The 17,892-nt window shown below is 38.2% G+C and overlaps 1 protein-coding gene across 1 annotated transcript; it reads left to right on the forward strand.

Annotated features, from left to right (window-relative positions):
• The first annotated feature begins 3,006 nt into the window (after nt 1-3,006).
• Nucleotides 3,007-5,378, forward strand: LOC143571228 (uncharacterized). Its single transcript, XM_077056714.1, has 4 exons — nt 3,007-3,127; nt 3,214-3,347; nt 3,527-4,565; nt 4,978-5,378. The coding sequence occupies exons 1-4, from the start codon at nt 3,007-3,009 to the stop codon at nt 5,376-5,378; spliced, it is 1,695 nt and encodes a 564-aa protein (XP_076912829.1).
• Nucleotides 5,379-17,892: the final 12,514 nt, after the last annotated feature.

Consider the following 17,892-nt stretch of genomic DNA (forward strand, 5'->3'; position numbering starts at 1 on the left):
CATATTCATATACCTCATTTCAGATAAGCACGTATGCACATTGCATATATACCCCGTATCACCTTTACACACGTATGTTGCCATTTTAACCTATCAGTATGTTCCGCAACTTCTCCCCGAATTCCCTCATACAAGCAAGATTGTTATTACGTTCCGGACCATAATAACTCGCCCTACGAGTTCATCCCAGCATCCATCAGTATCTATCGTTACTCATTATTAAGTTTCCCAGATATAATCGATCCTACGGCTATATTATTGGTATCCTAGGCATAACCTAATCCTTTATATACGAAGAAATGTGAAAAAACTTCGCGTCTTGGAAACCATGCTCGACTACTTTGTCCTTAGCGCGACGCGAAGGACTAGCCCATTAAGGCTTCGCGCGATGCGAATTGGCATAGAACCGAAAGAAATTAGGGTTAATCACTATATAAACCCATCTAAACCTCCATTCGTCAAATCATTAATTCCAGAAGCAATAGAGGCAGTTTAGGGCAATTTTTGACCATTCCGAAGCTTCCGATTCGTCTTACGTTTTCATGTTCATCAAAGATAAGTTATTTGAATAATATGTCGATGCTTGGCTAAACGTTTGTGTTCGTTCCAGGATAGGGTTTTGTGTAATTCTTCTTAAGACCAGATTCATTGTGCTTAATGTTAAGAACTTGATTTAGTTTATCAATTTTATCTTGTTCTATTATTGCTTGGTTGTTTATACAATTTGTGTTTGCAATTATTTATTATTACATCACTTGTTTGGTTTCATTCATCAACACTTAGGGTTAGGCTCTTATGTCATTGAATTAATAATCATCAACTATTGTCACTTAATTAGTTTTCATAAAACATAAATTGGTAATTGGGTAGATCGAGTTCGATTGTGTCAACAATTCGGTTAGGGTATCGTTTGTCATCACAATCAAACTAATAAGTCTAGTAATTACTGCGCAATCAAGACAAGTGAATCTGGGATTAAGTTGAATATCACATTACCTAAACCTAGAATGAATACCCTTTATTAATATTGTTCACAAATCTTTAAAAGTAATCGTTTTAATTTTAATTAATCTTTTCAAAAACCGTGTGACATCGTCTGTCCGCCTTTAGTTAAGTAACTAATTTAGTTAAATTCATAAAATATTAAATTAGCACTTTCCTTGAGTTCCTGTAGAGACGACCTTACTTACCCATACTAGTATAGGTATTTAAGTATTTAAAATCAGTTGTTTGAGTAGACCACGACAGCCTACGTCACATATGCAATGTCATTGTAAAATACATGTAATATATTTAATATATTGAAATAAAATGTATATGTAATAGTTGCTTAATATACTTGGACAGCAAAACCATGAAAGCATTTGAAGCTTCAAATTCTCTAACAATGGCATCCATGTAATATATATTTGCAGAAACAAAAGAAAATTGCGGTTTCATTTAATATTAAAAATATACTAATAATATCCGCCGACACTTGTTTCTTTCTCGGAAACGAACACAAAATTGCCGCCGCCGCAAGAACAAGGGTTTCACCACCAACCCTGCCGTCGCCGTAGGGTTTCACCATCGTAACACTCACGACCCAACCCTGCCGCCGCCGTAGGTTTCACCGCCGTACCACCGGGTTTCTTTATGGACCGTCGGAAGCCTATACCGGAGGCGATTCAACGGAGGAGAAGTTCTTTTTAACAAATCTCACTGATCGGTGCAGCGGCAATGATTTAGCGGGGTTTGTTAGAGAGTATGGTAACATTTTCGATATTTACATTGCTAAGAAAAGAGATAGAATCGGAAATAGGTTCGGGTTTGTTTCATTGTTGGATGTCAAAAACAAGGAAGAAATGGGGAGGATGTTAAGCAAGATTAAGATGGGAGACTTTGCGTTAAAGTTTAATGTGGCAAGATTTATTCTTGAAGACAGTGAGGTTAACACTAAGAAGCCAGAAGAAAGAAGGCAGCCGGAGGAGTGTGTGAATGTGGATTCTGAGGGTAATACTCATAACCAAAGTGCAGGCCGGTCAGTCGATGTTGGTAGGCGTACATTCTATGATACTTTGTTGGGGAGTAACCATTTTTTCAATCAGAAAGGCTCGGTTTCGATGGACGAAAATGTGAATAGTTTTTCTTATTTGCATGGGAAGGCTTTGGTGGTCAAGCTGATGGATATGGATGCTTTGAAGAATGTTCGTATGATCTTGAAGAAGATAAGTCCGGGTGGAGGTAAAATTCAATATTTGGGTGGTCTGTCGGTTTTACTATCTTTTTCGGATAACAAGATGGCGATGGAGGCTCTTCAGGCGGGTATAGATATTGTAGGGATGTTTTCTAATATTGAGATGTTGGTGGGACAACCATTAATTTTTGATCGATTAGCATGGGTCAAAATATTCGGTATTCCTCTACATCTTCGATCGAATGTGGTAGTTTAAGCTGTGGGGGGTATGATTGGTAAAGTAGTTCAGAAACCTATCTTATCGGAGGAGAAGGAGGATCTATTCTTTGAATCCATGACAGTGTTGGTTGAAGGCGGTAGGAGGTTGTGTGAGGAGATGGATATTCGGTGGAGGGGAAGATCTTTTCGTGTATCGGTGTTGGAAGATATCGTTGATTGGACTCAGGAGTTCATCTCCGATGGTGGGCCCGATGATGATGATAGTCCCGCCAATAAAGACGAGGTGGATCATACAATTGAAGAGGATGTCATTAGTAAGGATGAAAGAACGGAGCTTGTGGTCATCGCCGAAAATGTTGTCTGGGAGGATTTGGTCAGTGAGGATTTTGTGCCGAGTCCCACGTTTAATTTTGACCATTTTGTTAATTTAGAAGGTGGATTTAAGGCTAGTAATAGTAATATTAACAAAAGAAAAAAAATCAAAAAGTTCTCTTCTGTGGGGCGGCCCAGTGATGTGGGGTCTAGTGGAACAGGGAATTTGACAAAAGGGAAAGGGCCCGTACCAACGACCCTTTTGGGCTAAATGAATATTGGGTATAGAGGATGAATCGATGTCCAATTTGGGCTCGCACGATGTGGAGGTGGACTCGCAGGAAGCGGATGGGGTTTCCAAGGGGACCTTATCTGGAATGGATGGAAATAATGTTAACGTGACCGAGGAGGAAATCTTAGGTCTTAACAATCATTCGTGGGAGGGATCGACTAATATAGACAGTGGCGGTTTCATGGACTGGCAAATTCTAATGAAATGGATTCAGGGGATTTAAGGTCTCCTTCGAAAATGTACAAAGGGGACACCGAGGTCTCGAAGACCGTTACATTAGGGGAAAAACTTGGAGCTCGGCTGTCTAATTTTAACGAGATGGTGAAAGAATCGATTGTTCAAGAAGGGGTACAAATAGGTAAGCGATGAATTTCTTATCTATTAATATTCGAGGGATTGGGGTGATTGGTAAATCGGGTTGGATAAAATAGTTAAAGGAGGATTGCGGGGTTTCGTTTTTAGCTATGCAGTAGACTATGTGTTCAGATACATAGATGTCTTCGCTTTGTAATTTTTGGGGTGGGCAGGGTTTTGAGGTGGATTGGGTTAACTCTAATGGACGATCTGGTGGTATTGCAAGTTTGTGGGACCCAAAAGTTTTCCGAAAAGATAGCACAATTTTGAATGACAATTTTGTTTCAACTTCTGGTTTTCTGGTGAATGGGAATCAACGACTTAATGTAGTTAATGTGTACGCCCCTCAAAATAATACAGATAAGAGAGTTGTTTGGCAGGAGATTCTTAGGCTTATTCAGTGTTGGCAAGGGTGGTGGGTTGTGTTATGTGATTTTAATGCAGTTAGATGTCATGAGGAAAGGAAGAATTCTACCTTTGATCAAGTGTGTGCTAGGGATTTTAATGAATTTATTGATGAAGCGGATCTTAAAGAATATAATATGAAAGGTAAGAAGTATACGTTTATGGCTAGTAGAGGTGATATTGCTAAGCTCAGCAAGATTGACAGGGTTTTGGTGTGCTCCAACTTTATATCTAAGTGGCCGAACGCGTGCTTGAGGGCTTTCCATAGAGAGCGGTCGGATCACGCTCCGTTGGTTTTGTCTATAGTAGATACCAATTTTGGTCCAAAGCCTTTTCGTTTGTTTAATTCGTGGGTGTATATGGCCGATTGTGAGGATGTGGTGGGAAAGATTCTTAGAAATTGTGATGTTTCAGGTCCTCCAGATGTGATTTTAATGAAAAAATTCAGGTTGTTAAGAGACGAACTAAAAAAGTGGGTCAAGGATTGTAAAATTAAGGAAGGTGAAAACTTAAAAATTTTTAAATCAGAAAAAGAAGATTTTGAGTTACTTACGGAGGAAAAGGGTCTTGAGGAGGATGAGGTGTGGGTGTGGGAACAATGTAAAAAGGGTATAGAGGATATTAAGGCTTTAGGGGCTAAAGATTTAAAACAAAAATCCAGAGTTAAATGGGCGTCCTTCGGTGATGATAACACGACCTTCTTTCATAGATGGTTAACGGGAGGAAAGTTCAAAACGCTATTCCAGGTTTGGAGATTGACGGGGAATGGATTTCTAAACCCACTTTGGTTAAGAAACATGTTTACAAGTTTTTTAGAGAGCACTTTCGAGAAAAATTCAAAATTCGGCCAGAGTTGGAATGTGAAGGATTAGAACTGTCCCTACGGACCTTAAAGATAATTTGGTGGCTCCTTTTTCTAAAGAAGAAATCAAGTCCGCGGTGTTTGATTGTGGGTCGGATAAAGCTCCTAGACCAGATGGTTTTAAATTTAAGTTTGTAAAGAAGTTTTGGGGTTTGTTGGAGAATGACTTTTACAATATTCTTGTAGCCTTTCATGAATAAGGGGTTATTAGTTCTGGTTGTGGATCTTCTTTTATCACTTTGATTCCTAAAAGTAAAAATCCTTTGGGTCTCAAGGATTACAGACCTATCACGCTCATTGGGATTATTAGTAAAGTGATTTCTAAAATCCTTGCTAATCGTCTCAAAAATGTTTTAGGGGTGTTGATTTATAAGTCTCAGTCGGCGTTTCTCAAAGACAGGTTTATTTTGGATGGGCCTCTCATTGTTTCTGAGCTGGTGGATTGGTTGAAGAAAAACAATAAGAAGGCATTCCTTTTGAAGATAGATTTTGAGAAGGCGTATGACAACGTTAATTGGAATTTTCTGATTAATATTATGCTACAGATGGGCTTTCCTAACCACTGGTGTTTGTGGGTTAAAGAGATTTTGGATTCGGCTAGGTCGGCGGTTCTAGTGAATGGCTCACCGACTTTCGAATTTAAATGTGAAAAGGGGCTCAGACAAGGAGATCCTTTGTCCCCTTTTTTATTTCTGATCGTGATGGAGACTCTTTCTTGGATGTTGAGTAAAGCTAGAGAGATAGGTGATGTGTTGTAAAACACATGTATTTTCCGCACCTTTTATCCACGTTATTATATTATATTTTATATATTTTAACTTGTTTTATATAGGTTTTACATAGTTATGATTATCTTGTAGGCAAAGGGTGGAAAGGAAGAAAAACCGAACTTTTTGAGGAGCTTACGAGTCTTTTACGCATACAATTTCAAGACAAGACTCAAAGCCCGACCCATTTACATCATGGAAAAGCCCAAGCCTCTTGTTAATATTATAATAAAAAGGAAAAAAAACCTAAGCCTAGCAGCCTATTCCGATCGGCACAGCAGCAGGAAGCAAGGAAGGAGAAAAAGTTTTTCGTGCTAGGGTTTATGTAACATCCAACTTTTGTTAAGTAATACGAAATAGAAAGTTTGTTATTAACTGTGTGTCGTTAAGTTAGTCGTGTGTTAAGTATTTGGATAATATCGGGAGTAGGAATTGGGAATGGGTGGTGGGACCCATGAAACCCCCTCTAAATATACCAAACTACTTCTTCCTTTATTTTCTTTTCTCATCCAAACACACACACACACTCAAGAAACACACACATACTCTCTCTCTAGCACTTGGATTTAAAATCCAAGCCAAAGAAGGGTGGAATTTTGTGTTTAACATCGTCAAGCAACAAGAATCACGTCCAGATCCTCGGGTTGTCAAGATCTGAACTCGAACCCGCAAACAAAAGGTGGGTTTTAGTTTAAAAATGGTTAAGTTTTATGGTTAGAACCGGCATGCAAACAGATATAACAATAGATCGGATTGTGAAATGTAAGAAGAATATAAAGTTGGTAAGTTATAACCTCTTGGGTGCACTTTATGATAAAAAGGTGGTGTTTGGACTTTGAGAGATGGGTTCAGGATCAGGTGCATGGGATCAGAATGTGTCAAAAGTTGGGAAAGAGTAAAAATCAGGTCCTGAGGAGGAGCCACAAAGTAAAATGACTTTAAAATGGAAAAACCGAAGAAAGGAAGGCATTTCGCTTCACTCAGCCATGAGAAGCGAAACAGGTATTTCGCTTCGCTCAGCCATGAGAAGCGAAACAGGCATTTCGCTTCGCTCAGCCATGAGAAGCGAAACAGGCATTTCGCTTCGCTCAGCCATGCGAAGCGAAACATTTTCATGCGAAGCGAAACAGTTTCACGTGAAGCGAAATTCCAGGCATGCGAAGCGAAATTCTTCCATGCGAAATTTTATAAAATTCATTTTCTGATGCATTTTTTTGTTAAAGGACTGTTAATGAAAATAAAATTTTACCCCAGCCAGGGGTGTTTCCCTTTGGACCCTGCTAGGGGCTGCCACCCCTAGACCCCGCTACCAGGGGCGCTGCCCCCTGACCCCCGTTAGTTGAGGGTGTCATTGACTTAGATATAAGAAGTAGTAGTAATGGATATTTGACACTCGTAATGCGTTATACAGTTAGCCGTGCACAGCTTAAGAAGGGCATTACTATTAACGCCGAGAGAAACCGACTTCAGGTGAGTTTCAGGCTCCTTTATCCGTTATGTTTTTGGGGCTGTGTGCATATTCCTTTGTGATAGTTGTTAATACACTTAACTTAGGTGGTAAGTGTATGATATGTGTATGTTATATGTATGACTAAGTATTGAATGTTATTATGGAATGTTTATACGAATGAATATGTACATATACGTATATACATGACCAGAAGATATGTAAAGTATTGAATGAAAATGAATGTATGACCGAGTGACGTGACAGGTATGGTTTTTGGGACAAAGGGACCAGACCCTAATAATATCTGAGACAGAAGGGACCAGACCCTGATAATATCTGAGACAGAAGGGACCAGACCCTGATAATCTCAAAAGGGACCAGACCCTGATAATATCTGAGACAGAAGGGACCAGACCCTAATAATATCTGAGACAGAAGGGACCAGACCCTAATAATATCTGTGATAGTAGAGATAGAATAGCCTATGGTAAACCATATGGCCTTATGAAAGAAAGTATATAAGCGCGTGTGCATGTATATAAAGTTTGTATGAAAGAAGTAAGAGTAAGTAAGGTATGAATACGTATCTTCGGATGCGTATGAGTAAGGATATGAATGTATTGTATGTTAATTGATTAACTAGAACTCACTCAGCGTAGCTGATTTTTAGTATGCACGCAGGCAAATAGGTTGAGGCAGCTGGCTTAAGGAGGGACACAGGGCATGGACTGAAGAGACTAGCATCCATGATGAAGTGTTATGACTGTTTTAATTAATTACTTATGAAAAGACAATTGTATGTTAAGAGAAGAATGAATGTTTTGTAATGTGATGTTTGAAGTTTTTAATTATTCCGCGAAGTTTTAATTTACTCTGATTTTAGAATTGTGTTTGTGAGTAAATCTAACACCAAAGTAGGGTTATCGGGAACGGGGCCTTACAATTTAGGACTTGTCGCGGCAAGGGAAGGAAGAAGACACAAGAACTAAGCCTCGGGATCATTCACCATCGTTTTTTACAGCCAAGGAGCAGCTCGGAACATCTCATATCCTTACATCTTTTTCATTGTTCATACACTTTGATTTTCTTGCTTAATTGTTGAATTGTTTTGCAATTACTTGAGAGATTGAATTGTTTAAGATTAGAATTGATTATTGGACAATTGTTAAGATGATTGGTATGAGTTTTATGATGCTTTTAATGATCATTCATGGCTGTCCAAATATGATTAGAGGCTAAACTTGTTAGTTCTACCTAGGAATGATGATTATTGTTAGTGTTTGATGAGCTTGTTGGATTGTTTGATTAATAGATGTTAATTGTTATTGTAAAGTTTGATTTAGACATGAAATAGGTTGTGTTTAAGGGCTGGAAATTTTGGTTATTCATTGCTTAAACCCCTTGTGTCGGTTAATTAGTTTCGTGTTGATTGATCGGTGCATTGTTTGATTCTAGACTTTGTGTTTAGGGTTTGTTTGCGGTAGGTACAGCCGTAGGGTTTTGTTGCGTGAATTTGAGGTTAAAGTACAGCAGTTAGGCACCTTCTTAGAGACCGAGAGGTGATAAAAAGTTAGGGTTGTCTCATTGCCTTTGCATGCTAGAATAAGAATTGCGCGAGAGCGAGTTCGTTTCTTGTCAGGTTTAGGTGTTTTGAGCGACTAGTTGATCTATTTTGGTTTAAGTTGAATTGTTCCTCTATCCTTGGTTGTGTAGTATTCATTGCCATTAGGGTCGAGTGTTGGTGAGACCGAGAGGTGAGTCAACATTAGAACACGTTAGCAATTGTTTCCCGGTATGGTCGTTTTAGTCGATTTTGAGTAGTTTAGGCTTGTTTAGTGAAACCGAGATGTAATCCAGTGAGCTCGAGCAATCCTTAGTCGTGTCATCTTTAGGGACCGGTGTCTTGAAGTTATTCAATCAATTAGCTTGTTAGGCCTACAATTTGATTCAGACCTAGGTAGACGTTTTTCTCCATCCTAAGTTAACACAGTTTGTTTGTCATTAAGTTTTCTATTTTAGGCAACTTTTGTCAGTCAGTCTAGTTAGTCCAGTTAAGTTAAAAGAAATCAAAAATCAATTAAATATTATTCTTAGGTAGGTCTTGTCTAGGGTTAGTGATCGTTAGCGTCTTACGTTTTTTCGTGTTCGATACTCGGACTTCCTAGGTCTATACTACTTGCGATCGATATACTTGCCGGTTGTGTGTGGTTTTAGGATTTTCGTTTTATATTTAAAGCTTAGTTGTAAGGGTCATTATTATAGGGTTATTCGACGCACATCAATAGGGGAATTGCTAGGGATTCGCATTTTGGACGTGGATATCACTCACTTTTTTATGCCGACGATGATCTTATTGTTGGCGAGTGGTCTCAAGAGAATTTGGAAAAAATAGCTTGGGTCCTTCGGTGCTTTTATTTGTGTTCGGGTCTTAAAATTAATTTACATAAGTCCAACTTGTTCGGAATTGAAGTCGAAGACGACGAAGTGGATGACATGCGAGCCGTGGTGGGGTGTAGAAGGGGATTGTTTCCTTTTGATTATTTAGGGATCAAAGTGGGGGCAAATCACAGTGGCAATTGGTCATATGTTATTAATTTGGTGAAGAAGCGGCTTGCCTCGTGGAAGTCTAAACTTCTATCTATTGGAGGAAGAGTAACTCTTATAAGATCTGTTGATACATGTTTAGTACGTCTCGGTCTTTATTTTGTCTGTTAATGTAATAGTCTTATTTTATAGGGGGTTTAATGTAAATAGTCACATTCGCCTTTATTGTAAGGCACATTCGTTACCCCGTAATGAATGTGTCACATTCGTATTAATGTAAGTCTCATTCGTTAACCATGTTTATCGAATGGAACATAACGAATGAAGGGCTATTCGGTATGTGTAATGTATAACGAATAAATGTCTCATTCGTTAAGTCTTTAATGTAGCGAATGACTCATTCATTAAGGTTATCTTAACGAATGAGGTCATCTCCCTATTTATACCCCTGTAATCTATTCTAATGTAACAGTTATTGATTATTCACTCTCTAGCCTCGTTACTCTGCCAAAATTTATTCTCTACACACAGTACACATAGTTAACGTAATCAAGCCTAATCGTATACCTAAACAACGAATTCATCGATGTCATCATAAGATCTAGATCCTTATAGGTTCATATAATTGGTATAAGAGCCTGTGATCTGATCTTCGATGTTATTCATTGCATAAGTGTATCGATTCATTGTTCATTGAGTCTATTTGAAGTATGAATTGACATGAATTTGAATTCGTTTGAGTTCTGATAAAACAAAGCTTAGGTTTAATTGTAAGTGGATCGAGATAAGTGTAATTAGGAGTGTTAATAAGGTAATCTGGAATGAGTTATAGAGATTTGAGGTTGAATTGAAGCGAATTGGTTAAGTGATTGATTCTATTGATTAGTTAATTGAAGTTTAAATCGGATATTAATGGTGGCCAGTTATTTGGACAATTGAGGTCCAGATTGTAGTGATTGTGATTACGGACTGACTTAGTACTGTTCGGATTTGTGTTGCGGATTGTTTGATATAAGTTTCATTGATTTCATACAAATTTGGATTAAGTTTGGAGGTTTGAATGTCTGAAGATATGAGTTCTCATTCGTTACTGATGAGTTCTGATTCGTTACTGGATGAAGTCTGATTCGTTACTTTACAACTGATCATTCGTTAACACCATTCGCTATTCATTGGTCATTCGTGAAATACATTTGCTAAATCTCACATTCGCTAAACTCATTCACCATTCGTTTGAACAGTGTCTCATTCGCTATCCACTTTCGTTAGTCTCAATCCTTAAAATTTACATTCGCTTGAATCACTAACGAATCTCACATTCGTTACTATTTCTCACTCGTTATTACCTCACATTCGTTATTGTTCTGATTCGTGTGAACAGTAATTGTAACTTTTAAGTATTGACAAGTTTAGTCCTCTAAGTTTCAAAAGTGTTAATCTCATGGCTTCTCATAATGCTTCGTACTATGCATTAGCATCCCAGAATGCTTTAATGCAACAAATGCTGACGATGGACAATGATATTGGTAGTCATTACAAGTGTCCCAAACTTCTGAAACCATCAGATTTTGCTCGGCGGGAACCGAGGTTTCGTGCTCACTTGGGTTCGGTACATCTAAGCAGTGTACGGTTTCTCGATGATGTTTATGCAGCACCTCTGGTAGGCAGTGACAATCTGGGTTGGACTCCAAAGGAATTTAAGCATTATGAAGCACAAGAACTGAAAGATTTTGAAAGTGAGACAAAGGCTTATTCGTCTCTCACAATGGCTTTACCCGAGAAAATCTTTCACTAGTATAGCACTATTAAGATTTGTGCATCGCTGTTCACAACTTTGAAGAGAAAAGGCTTGGGAAATACCCTTGAGAGTAAGAAGACTCTCGTAAAATTTTAGTTTAGAAATTTTATTTTAATGAAGAATGAAACTGTAGAGGAGATGATTAATCGATTTAGTCATCTTGTTGTGGAAATGTCAAGCGTGAATCTTGAACCAAGTGAAGCTGACAAAATTGATACTCTGAAGAATGCATTGCCCCCATCATATTCTACTTTCCTGTTTATGTTAAAAGAGAATGGTTTCTTTCGTAACATAGAGCTTACTGCCGTACAATTTATTAACAAGATAGAGGAAATAGAATTTGATCTGAAATGCCAGAATTCTTTGAAGGACAATCAAAACCAGAATCCTTCACTTTATGGTGGTGCTATGCCAGCAAATAATTCTTCAAGTTCTGTCCCAATCGCTGCTTTCTTCACTCAAGCTCAAGAAGAGGTAACTATTGGAAACGGTTCACCTAACGTATGCTTCATGGCAACTGGTGCTAATTCTGGGTCAAATGCAAATGCTTCAAGTTCGTTGCCTAAAGTGAACCTTCAAGAAGCTGAACAGCAATTGGCGTTTGTATGTGTATTCATGACTTCATATGAAAAACTGGTTGGTAGCAAGATTGCAACAAATGAGTTGACTGATGAAGACTATGACCAGATTGATCCGGATGACCTTGAACTGATGGATCTCAAGTGGAATATGGCAACGATTGTCAGAAAGGTTAAAAGGTTTTTGCAAAGAACAGGAAAAGACCTTCCTACCCTTAACAAGCGAGTTGGGTTTGATAAACTGAAGGTCAGGTGTAATAATTGCGGGGACTTTAGCCACCTTGCCAAAGAGTGCGATAAACCGAGAAAGGAGTATTCGGGACCACGCAACTCTGAGCGAACCCCGGGAAAAATACATCGGGAAGTGATCAAAGCAAGAAGAGTTCATCAGAGGGTGATAAGAATAAGTCGACAAACAATCAAGCTCTTGTCGCAAATGAAGGGGTAGACTGGTCTCAACGCTTATTCGGAAATCAAGCCAATCTGGCTGTTGTTGAACCGGTTGAGAAGTTTGAAGATGCAAGCAGCGATAACGTATCTGAAGAAAGCGACTCCTCAGATTCGGAAACTGATTTTGATCAGAGTTCATCTGTGCAAACCGAATCTAAACAATCAATTCCTGATCAAGTTGAATCTTATGTCTGCATGGCTAAGATTGAAGAGGTATGTCCTAAACCTCAAGTTAATATATCTGAACATTCAACGGTTGTGATTGAGTGTACTGAACTCAAAACTAAACTTGAATCAGCATTAAATCAGAACACCACTCTCACAAAAGATCATTTTATGATTAATGAATACTATCGACAAAAATCCAAATTGCTGGAACAATCTACACTAAAAATTAAAAATCTGTCTGAAAGTAATCATGATCTTAAAGCTGAAGTTCAATGTAAGATAATTGTTGTTGAGCAACATTTCAAGGAGATTCTCCGACTCCGAACCTGCATTTCAAACCATGAAAATGAAGTTTTAGAACTGAAAAACAAACTTGGAAAATTTCGAGATTCCTCATTTCTTTTAAATGAGATCATTGAAGTAAACAATTCTCATAAAAAATGGGAAAGCGGGTTTGGGGTACGTCGAGATTACTCCTCCTTTTAAAGGAGATTACTGTAGCATTCCTGATGTGAAACAATGTCCAGAAATGCCTACTGTTGAAACTGATAATGTTGAATAAAACAAACCAACTCTAGAACCGATTCATATTCAAAATAAATCAGTGTTTACCAAAAATGAATTGGATGGTTCTATTGAGGAGCTATCTGAACCAATTGTGATTGTCAAGAACAAGAACATACCTACTGACAATCACATTCTGTGTGAGCCCGAAGAATTTGAACAAGCTGCTTATGGTTTAAAGCCTTCGGGTGATTCAGTGAAACCTCCTAAAGTAATTCTACTGCAAAAAAGTCAGATAAACCTACGGTGACTGATGAGGAGTTGATGAAGTTCATCAATCCTCAATCTGATTCTTCAAATGGGAAAGTTTTTAAATTAAAGGGTTTATCCAAAGTCTTTTCAAATGAAGAAGTTCCTTCGAATATTCTAAAACCTGAAATGATTGAAAGTGTCTTTCAGGATGACACTTTAAAGGTTACTGAACTTGAACATAAATTCTATCAATTGAAATCAGCTATTATTGTTTGGTTCAAGCAAAACCAAACAATAATGTTTTCAAACCCATTAAATTTGTAAAATCATCAGGTTTGGAGAATTCCTCGAATTCAACAAATCTTGAATTCTATAAGAGCAAAAAGGGTTTAAAACATGAAGTTCCAAAGCCGGTAACTTTTGAGAAATCCAAAGTTGATATTCATCAATCTTTGCAAACTATCACGACTAGTATTTCACCACTTAAATCTTTAGATTCTCGTTTATGTTTCAAATGTGGTGAATTTGGTCATATTTCAAAGAAATGTAAACCAAAGGTTGATAATATCAAACATTTATCAACTAATAAAACACCAGTGATTCATAACTTGAATGAAAATCAAGTTGATGAATATGTTATAATGTATTCAAATGTCAATCTAGAGAAAGTCGTTAGGGTTGAATCATTTAATGTATCAAACAAATTTGTTGACCGTGCTCAACCAATTTGTAAGAACACTGATTCGGGAATAATACGTGACAGTTACTTAAAGAAAAAAACCAAGAAACCGGTCACCTATTCTCAAGTACCGAATGCTAGTGTTAATTTAACTTTATCTCCGAAAGTATCAAAGGGAGAGCCCAAGATTGAGGCTTGGGCTGCCTTTTTGAACTAATCTCTTTACCTTGTTGTGCAGAATTAATCCAAATCCATGTCAAGTCACAAGTGTATATTAGATAGTGGATGTTCTCGGCATATCACCGACAACCTGGATCTTCTGAATAATATCAAAGATATTCAAGGGGGTTACGTGGCGTTTGCTGGTAACAACGGCGGGATGATTACTAAGGAGAGATAAGTTTCAAATGGCAAAGTGACGTTTGAAAAGGTTAATTATTGTGAAAAGGTGGATCATAATTTGCTGATCGTTTCGCAGATATGGGATAAGAAGTTTACCACAATTTTCACTGATACGGAATGTGTTATCCTTCAACCGGGATACACGATTCCAGAAGACATGGTTGTCATGAGATCACCTTGATCAAATGATATTTATGTACTAGACATGAGTAGTAATGTAAGTGTTTCGCCCTCGGCTACTTGTTTTGTAACAAAAGCGTCAGAAAAGGATTCTATCCTTTGGCATCGACGCATGGGACACATTCACATACGCAAGATGAATTTTCTTATTTCAAATGAGTTGGTGGATGGTGTTTCTCTTAAGAACTTCAAGATTAATGATCATTGCGTTGCATGCAAGAAGGGGAAATAAAAGAAGAAGTTACATCCGAGCAAGTCAATCAAATCGATTGTCACACCACTAGAACGACTTCATATGGATCTCTTTGGTCCAGTGAATCGTGCTAGTATCGCGGGTGATCTGTATTGCTTGGTGGTTACTGATGATTTCTCACGATACTTATTGGTTCTATTTATGGGGTCGAAAGATCAGATGCCTATCTTAATTCAGAATCTTATCACGAACATCGAATCACTTTATAAACGGAAAGTGAGATGGATTCATAGTGATAATGGTACTGAGCTTAAGAATAATGTATTGGGTTTCTTCTGCATTCAGAAGGGAATCCATCGGGAATTCAGTGCGTCTTATGTTCCTCAACAAAATGGTGTATCTGAAAGAAAGAATCGTACGTTGATTGAAACTGCGACAACGATGCTTCCTGATTCTAGGCTCCCTGTTCAATTTTGGAAAGAAGCTGTGAATACAGCGTGCTACACACAGAATCGCGTACTAACTGTAAAGAAGTTCAAGAAAACTAGTTACGAGCTTCTGAACAATCGTAAGCCGAACTTAAAGTATTTGGAACCTTTCTGTGCTCATGTACTGTATTGAAGAGAGATGCTGGAAAGTTTGATGAAAAGGCTTTTGAAGGTTACTTTGTCAGAACCGTGATTCGGGTGAAACCTTAGAAAAAGGTTGACAAGAACACAAAGACTCTATAACCCAAAGGCCTATTGAATATCCCGGCGAAATCAGGATATCCAACAAGTGGGAACGAAGGTGTGAAATAGCGGACACAAAACGATAACGAATAATCAATAAGAACACAATCTAAGACAAAGATTCACCGCATTTAATATATCATTTAATACAACAGTGAAAGGAATGTCTATGGTTTCGTGTATGACGGCAGCGGCGGCTGTACGAGGAAACAAATTGAATATTCTTTTAGAATGCTTCTCGTATTGTGTGCGTCATTATCCGTGCCCTAAATGGAAACCTAGGACCCTATTTATAGCCCCTCACATTCCTTCTAGAAGTTCCTAATCATTACATAATGAAAGACAAAATAATACAAGTGTTGAGTCCTCGAGCAACGTAACAATCTTGCTTGAGCATACTCACTGATGTGTTGTAAAACACACGTATTTTCCGCACCTTTTATCTACGTAATATATTATATTTTATGTGTTTTTACTCGTTTTAGATAGGTTTTACATACATTTATTAATCATGTAGGTTTTGGGTAAAAGAAAGGAAGAAACCGGGACTTTTCGAGCTTTTTACGAGCCTTTTACGCATACAAGTTCAAGACAAAGCTCAAGGCCCGACCCGTATGCATCATGGAGGCCCAAGACCATATTATATTATATTATATAAAAAAATAAAACCCTAATCAGCAAAGAGAGCTGCTGGACGGAATCAACAGCAGCACAACAACAATCAACAGCAGCAACAACAGCAGCAACAGCAACAGCAACAGCAGCAATAACAGCAGCCCGGAACACCCAATATCATTTCTTTCATAACATTGTTCAACAACTTTAATTCTCTTGTTTAATTGTTAACTAGTTTTGCACTTGATTGAGAGATTGAATTGTTTATGATTAGTGTTGATCATTGGATGTTTGTTAAGATGATTGGTATGAGTTTAATGATGGTTTTATTAAGTGTTTGCTGCTGTCCAAAAATTATGCTAGGCTAATCTTGTTAGTTCTACCTAGGAATGATGATTCTTGTTAGGTTTTGATAGGTTTTATGGATTGTTTGATTGATAGACTTGAATTGTTATTGTAAAGTTTGATTTAGACATGAAATAGGTTGTGTTTAAGGGCTGGAAATTTTGGTGATTCATTGCATAAACCCCGTGTGTTGAATAATTAGTTTTGTATTGATTGATCGGTGCATTGTTTGATTCTAGACTTTGTGTTTAGGATTTGTTTACGGTAGGTACCACCGTAGGGTTTTGTTGCATGATTTATTGGATTAAGTACAGCGGTTAGACACCTTATTTGAGACCGAGAGGTGATAGGAAGTAGGGTCGTCTCATTGCCTTTGCATGCTAGAATAGGGATTGCGCGAGAGCGAGTTCGTTTCTTGTCAGGTTTAGGTGTTTTGAGCGACTAGTTGATCTATTTTGGTTTAAGTTGAATTGTTCCTCTATCCTTGGTTGTGTAGTATTTATTACCATTAGGGTCGAGTGTTGGTGAGACCGAGAGGTGATCCTTCATTAGAACACGTTAGCAATTATTTCCTGGTTTGGTCGTTTTAGCCGATTTTGAGTAGTTTAGGCTTGTTGAGTGAGACCGAGAGGTAATCCAGTGAGCCCGAGCGATCCTTAGTCGTGTCATCTTTAGGGACTGGTGTCTTGAAGTCATCCAATCCATTAGCTTGTTAGACCTACAATTTGATTCAGACCTAGGTAGACGTTTTTCTCCCATCCGAAGTTAACACCGTCAGTTTTCCGTTAAGTTTTCTATTTTTGGTAACTTTTGTCAGTTAGGTCAGTCAGTACAGTTAAGTCATTTTATAAAAACAAATTTAAAAATCGAAAATCAATTAATTATTATTCTTAGGTAGGTCGTGTCTAGGGTCGTAATCGTTAGCGTCTTTCGTATCTTCGTGTTCGATACTCGGACTTCCTAGAGTTATATTACTTGCGACAGGTACACTTGCCGGTTGTGTGTGGTTAGGATTTTCGTTTTAATTAAAGCTTCGTTGTGAGGGTTATCCGACACACATCACTCACTACGCTAGGTATGCTCGATGAGTGTCCTCGAGCAAACTTTACTTAGAATATCTTCAGTGAAGATATTCTCCTCCAGCAGGCTTCATTCCTCTTGACCAATCCTTGCTTTGCTCGAACTAGTCCATCGAGCAAGCTCATTCTTCTTGATGTCTTCAGTCTTGTCCTTAGACTTATTGAGCAATCTTTAGCATGCTCGGATGTAAATCTTGCTCGGGGAACTGAACTGTGCTCGAAGTCCTTGCTTTGATCACGTGACATCTTCTTATTGCATCCATGCTTGTCCCCATGTGCTCGATCATCCTGTGCTCGTAACACTTGGTTAAAACTTGTATGATCAAGCTGTCTGCTCGATTGGCAATCCATGCTCGATAGAAGAATACTCTTGCTCGCTGAAGTGTAGCTTGCTCGAAGCCTTGACATTTAGAAGAATCAACCATTTAAGGTTCTGAAGACCTTGCTCGAAGTAGTAAAACCATGCTCGATCGTCTAGGCTTGCTCGAAGTCCATACTTAGCCGTTTTCTGAGGAGGTTGAGAAGATTCCAATCTTC

The sequence above is a fragment of the Bidens hawaiensis genome, unplaced genomic scaffold (genome assembly GCF_021521415.1).
Source record: "Bidens hawaiensis isolate Kalapana, Puna unplaced genomic scaffold, B.hawaiensis_p1.1 tig00025236_1, whole genome shotgun sequence".
Taxonomy (NCBI): Eukaryota; Viridiplantae; Streptophyta; class Magnoliopsida; order Asterales; family Asteraceae; genus Bidens; species Bidens hawaiensis.